Source organism: Helianthus annuus, chromosome 11, assembly GCF_002127325.2.
Source record: "Helianthus annuus cultivar XRQ/B chromosome 11, HanXRQr2.0-SUNRISE, whole genome shotgun sequence".
Taxonomy (NCBI): Eukaryota; Viridiplantae; Streptophyta; class Magnoliopsida; order Asterales; family Asteraceae; genus Helianthus; species Helianthus annuus.
Genome location: NC_035443.2, coordinates 155,483,692 through 155,489,546, shown reverse-complemented (window position 1 = coordinate 155,489,546; position 5,855 = coordinate 155,483,692). Strand labels below are relative to the sequence as shown.

The 5,855-nt window shown below is 35.2% G+C and overlaps 1 protein-coding gene across 28 annotated transcripts; it reads left to right on the top strand.

The window, feature by feature from the left end:
* Positions 1–732: 732 nt before the first annotated feature.
* On the top strand, positions 733–4,529 carry LOC110891189 (3-oxoacyl-[acyl-carrier-protein] synthase II, chloroplastic). Of its 28 annotated transcripts, none has more exons than XR_002565105.2 (8): positions 785–959; positions 1,034–1,134; positions 1,200–1,295; positions 1,381–1,551; positions 3,195–3,345; positions 3,434–3,533; positions 3,619–4,044; positions 4,233–4,529. XR_002565105.2 is itself a non-coding variant. In XM_035980411.1 (7 exons), the coding sequence occupies exons 1-5, from the start codon at positions 954–956 to the stop codon at positions 3,633–3,635; spliced, it is 393 nt and encodes a 130-aa protein (XP_035836304.1). In that variant the 5' UTR covers positions 762–953; the 3' UTR covers positions 3,636–3,749; positions 3,973–4,044; positions 4,233–4,529. The 28 variants fall into 28 exon arrangements, 10 of the variants coding, with proteins under 10 accessions (XP_035836304.1, XP_021994550.1, XP_035836303.1 ...); XR_002565104.2 differs by having other exon boundaries at positions 786–959; positions 3,434–3,539; XR_004873462.1 differs by having other exon boundaries at positions 756–959; positions 1,381–3,345.
* The last annotated feature ends 1,326 nt before the right edge of the window (positions 4,530–5,855 follow it).

Sequence of the window (5,855 nt, the reverse complement as noted above, 5' to 3'; positions counted from 1 at the left end):
TATTTTTCAAACTTTTATATATAACATAATATCTATACTATCTATACTATATATTAAAGTAGAGGTGTGAATTTCTGACACGACCCGAAAAAACGACACGAACCTAACACGAAATTCGTGGGTTTGGGTTTAGTCTAATTGGGATCGGGTCAGTTTCAGGTTGAACCACGAACCCGTTTAGCTAAATGGGTCAGGTTCGGGTCAACCTAGTCGGGTTGGCGGGTTGACCCGTTTAACCCATTCATATTAAAATTATATTTTTACAATATATTTCATGTCATAAATTTAATTAGGTGTTTAATTTTATGTCATAATTATAACTTAAAAACGGAAATTGACATAAGATTTTATAATTTTAATGTATTCTTATTATATAAATTTGTGTTTTTTTAGTAGATGTTAATTTTAATATATTAATTTGCTGAAAAAAATAAAAAATAAAAAATATCGAGTTGAACGGGTCGGGTTCGGGTCAGCTTGAGAATATTCGGGTCGGGTTCGGTTTCATATGTATGACACAATTTTCGGGTTTAGGTTCGTTTAAAATTTTTGGGTTCAGGTCGGGTTGAACCCACCAACCCGCAAACACGATCCGTTTAACACCCCTACTTTAATAATTAAAGCATATCAATTGATAATTTGCCAGTGTGTTGAAAAGATACTTAAAACACAGTGTACAAGATTTAAAGCCCAAGAAAATACAAACGTTTTACCCTTCAACTAATTCATCATCAACCGTCCATTTTTTTCACTTTTCACACGGATCATGATCTGAACGACTGATACTCACTTCACACGGATCGCCTTTCCATTCACTCCTATCTCACAACTCAAATCTCACAAACTTCATCAGACTTTCTCCTTTCTTTCTCTCAGATCTAGATTGGAGCGTTTAAACCACCGGTGGAGGAGACTAGGGTTCCGGTGTCATAATTGGATCTGCACTTGGTGGCATGAAGGTTAGTTTTACCTTTCTAATTTCGAATAATTTTTAGTGGTGTTTGAAGATAGTTTTTTATCCTGATATTTCAAGATGCGGTTGAGGCTTTGAGGGTTTCGTACAAGAAGATGAATCCGTTTTGTGTCCCATTTGCAATCACAAACATGGGTTCTGCAATTATTGCAATGGATTTGGTAATTAGTTACTTTGTTGCAAATTATTTTATGAAAGTATGCTGATGTTTTTTGGTGATATGTAGGGTTGGATGGGACCAAATTATTCGATTTCCACAGCTTGTGCTACGAGTAATTATTGTATACTCAATGCAGCGAATCATATTATCAGAGGTGAAACTGTAAGCATCATTGTTCATTCGTGTGTAATTCTCCATAATCCACCTACAGTATCTTGGTTTGGACTAATTGGGTGAAAACTTGCAGGACATGATGCTTTCTGGTGGTTCCGATTCAGCCATCATTCCTATAAGTATCAAATAAAGGACAATTTTCAAAACAATGCTTTCTGTGCATTCGATTCTCTTTTCTCCGATTCACCGATCCGCCACTGTCAGCCACTCCGTCCGTCCACCGTGGTCAGTCATTCCGCTTCAGGTAGTCTCTCATTCGTTTATTGGCTTCATCAATCTATACAATCCCTTTATTCAATAAAGATCAAAGAGTTTTAGGTTTCTGCAAGTATGAAAATCAATTATAAAATTCACTTGCAGGGATGATGTATAAAGGCATAGATTTTGGAATTATATGAAAGTTAATGCTGTTCCATGTGTCATTTTTTCGATAGAATAAATGTATGTTATAAAATTGATTTGGAACCTTCTTATTGTTTTGATTTTAACATAGTTATCAAAAGCGTGCGCTTTTGGCGCCTATGCGTTTTTTCTGGGCGATTCCCAGTAATTGCGCCTTTGATTCCTAGCTAATTATAGCGCAGCCTAAATCCTATTGATATTTAATATTTTTCTTTATTAAGTTGTAATATCCCCTTTTTCTGCAGTATTTATAGGGATTTTACTAACAAATGATATCACTAAAGATCAAAATCTCGTTTAGTAATATTAAGTTTGTATTAATTTGTAAATTCCACTTTTTCTGCAGTATTTATAGGGCTTTACTGCAGTATTTTTTTGCTTACTCTTTTATTACTTTAATGAACTATTTTTTTTCGAACATTAACATGTTGGTTTTGAGTATTTTGTTATTTGAGACTTTTTAAATGGAGTATGAACATTTTTGTTTTGGTTTTGAGTACTTTATTGCTTTAATGAACTTTTTTTTTTATTTAAGTGCGCTTTTTTTTTCACCGGCCCACGCTTTTTTTGCGCCTATCACCTAGGCCTAAGCGGAGCCTAAGCGCCTTGAGTGCGCTTCACGCCTTTGATAACTATGGATTTTAATATGCATTGTTTATCTTATGTGTGCATTGTTGCTTAAGGTGTATATGGATTTGTAGGAGGAGACATGTATAAATTGTGGATAATTTTATAACATGTGTTTTATGTCTTTTTTTTTTTTTAATCTTTTTTTGCAATATTTAGTGGTACATTCTCATTAGGGGTGCAAACGAGCCTAGCGGCTCGCGAGCTACTCGATATCGGCTCGAGAAAAAGCTTGAAACAAGTAGAGCTTTATCGAGCCCGAGCCGAGCTTTAGCCTAAAAACAAAGCTCGTTTGTTTATCGAGTCCGAGCTCGAGCCTCGCATGTGAAGCTTGTTAGGCTCGTCGAGCCTTAGTGTAAACGAGCCGAGTCGAGCCTAGCTTATTTAAACTTGTTTACAAGCCGATCTCGAACCTAAAAATAAGCTTATTTAGTAAACGAGCCCAAGCCCGAGCTTCACTTATCGAGCTCGCGAGCTTAAAAAGTCTATTATTTAATATACTAATTAATAGATAATAAACGAGCCAAGCCCGAGCCGAGCTCGGACTCGGCTCGGCTCGTTTGCACCCCTAATTCTCATAGATGGAATAGTGAGCTTGTGGGCCCTCTATGTGGAACCATATAATAAACCTCTGGCTTTTCTTTCTTTTGTACCACAGGTCCACAATGGTCCCTTGCACATTTACACTTTATATTAAACTTACAGTTTCTTCTTTCATGTGATATTTTTATATAATTTTTACTTTTTCATATATTTTGTTGAACTTCTATTATTTGTTCTTTCTTATTAGATTTGGATATGACTCAGACCCATTCAATTCATTTATATATGTTCTTGTTTTGTGCATGCTAATGGCAGTTATTACATCATATGCATGAATTGATTTTTAAGGTTGTATAGTTTGTATTTCGTCTCTATGCTATGTATATTTTCTCTTCATCCATATATGTGGCGGCTGCTAAACATGAGAACGAAGCTGAACCGAAGAAGATCGGCATCCAATTCTTATGTACTTATAATTTATCCCATTCATCTCTTTACAAAATATTATAATTTTTTATATTACTTAGTTTCTTATATCATTATTTTAACTATAGGCTGAATGGGGACCACTTCGTCATGTCCGTGTTCTACCCACTTTCAAGTCAGTGGCCTGAAGTTGCCTCTTAACTGAGATTGAAGATCATGTAGATCAAAGTATAGGTGTTAATCTAAGATTGAAATCTGATACCTTTGAAGTACGTGCTGTGATTTCATTTATCTGGATTTTGTTTCTTTATAGGTGGCGAAATGGTTTGATTGGGTAATGGGCCAAATGGCTAAGCTTTTAAGATGGCGCAAAACCGAATCCAAATTCAGTATTCGAAAGATTATATGATGGTCTAACGCTCAACCGGTTTCCCCTTTTGTTAAGTTACTAAATTTGACCTCTCTAACTGGTTTCCCCTCTTGTTAAGTTACTAAATTTGACCCCTTTAACGGTTTGATTGCTTTATTTATCTGTTTTTTTTTTGGAATTTATTGTCTCTAAATTACAAAAATGAGTTCAGTTTGAGTTTTTTTGGGAAGAAACATGGGTAATTTTGTTATGTATTATCAGTTGTTTTACATCAGGGAATTTGTTGGCATTTTGCAGGAAATTTGTTGGCATTTGCAAACACATAAATCTTCCCTCTAAGCCTCTCTCCAGGTCAAGCTGGTCAAGCTGGTGAGTCCATACGTTTATATTTTGATTAGTGCATAGAAGGGATTGTGTTTTGTTTTTTATTTCCAACTCTAAGCATATATTTGATATTTGATTGTTACAACTCATTTCTTTTCTTTTTTAAATAGACTTGGTATATATTTTTTTAATATTTGTGCTTTTTTTAGTAACTTATGTGCTTACAACACCAGGCAGCTTCAGGTACTCAAGGTAGTTCAAGTCATCGATTGGCAAGGATGAGCATCTTATGTTTGAAGATTGTTCTTTTTTGCAGACATTTCAAAATAAAGTGCATGCTCATGCTGTCACAAGTTAGATAAAATGGTTTAACGATGTATTATGAACCTATCGTAACATTTATATTTTCATGGTCAAGATCCAACTCTTGTTTCTTTTGTTAAGTTGACAAGCCTTTTGATTATTTATGATTTTACTGCCTTGTAGTTTACATTTGTTTCATGTATTAATAAAATTGGCACTTTGTTTCATGTATTTACTCCCTTTTAGTTTACATTTGTTTCAACACATATTCAACATTTACCTACACATAATATTACTTTTACTTACATATAAGATTACTTTTACATACACATATATTCATGCCATGTCACCCGCCATGTTGGATGCCATGTCACCTGCCATGTCAGATGCCACGTCACCTGCCACGTCAGATGCCACGTCACTTGCCACGTCAGATGCCACGTCAGATGCCACGTCAAATGTATTCTAAACAAATTGTTGTATTTTTAACCACACATATAAATGTCTTTTAGCTACACATATATGTGTAGGTATAGTTTGCTATATACCTACACATAACTTATGTGTGGGTAATGGCCTATATCCACAGTCATGAGTCTACACATCATTACACTTAATTTATGTGTAGGTAAAGACAACTACCAACACAGTATATGCTTTTTCCCACACATGCTTTGTGTTGGTAAAACACCAAATTTCTTGTAGTGTTATACATATGGCTGGCAAAGGCTTTGGTCGTGTTGGAATATATTCCACGAATTGACGTAGCCATTCTGCCTCCTCTCCTGACTTACCCAGCGATAAACTCAGATTCCATAGTGGATCTTGCTATAACAATTTGCATAGATGACTTCCAAGTTATAGCCGCTCCTCGAAGTGTAAACACGTAATCACTTGTTGATTTGGAATCTTTCATATCCGATATCTAGTTTGCATCAGTATATCCTTCGATCACTGCTGGTTGTCGGGTATAATGCATCCAATAATTTTTTGTGTATCTTATGTATCTAACCACCCTTGTTATACTTTTCCAATGTTCATGACCTGGAATACTAGTATATCTACTTAGCCAACTCACCGCGTATGCCAAGTCGGGTTTAGTACATGTCATTAGATATATTAGACTACCAATAATTCTTGTGTACTCTAATTGAGCAACTCCCTCTCCTCTATTTTCATTAGATGTTGGGAGGTATCAACTGGAGTTTGAGCTACACTCGTATCTCCCGAATTGAATTTTTCAAGAATCTTATCCACATAGTGAGATTGACTTACCACAAGACCATCTTGGCTTCTAATGATTTTTACTCCAAGAATCACGTCTGCTAAACCCATGTCTTTCATGCCAAATCTCGCTTTCAATATGTTTTTAGTAGCTTTGATCATTTTATCATTACTCCCAATCGTCTACATAAAGGCATAAAATCACATAACCTTCATTTGTGTTTTTGAAATAAACAGATTTGTCACACTCATTTATTTTGAACCAATTGTCAATCATGACATGATCAAATTTTTGGTGCCATTGTTTTGGAGCTTGCTTCAAGCCATAT

What these genes read in the sequence shown, in the direction of transcription:
- LOC110891189 (XM_022138853.2), top strand. An exon ending in CAATTATTGCAATGGATTTG is followed by an intron (nt 1,135 to 1,199) that starts GTAATTAGTTAC and finishes GGTGATATGTAG; the next exon opens with GGTTGGATGGGACCAAATTA. An exon ending in AGCGAATCATATTATCAGAG is followed by an intron (nt 1,288 to 1,380) that starts GTGAAACTGTAA and finishes GAAAACTTGCAG; the next exon opens with GACATGATGCTTTCTGGTGG.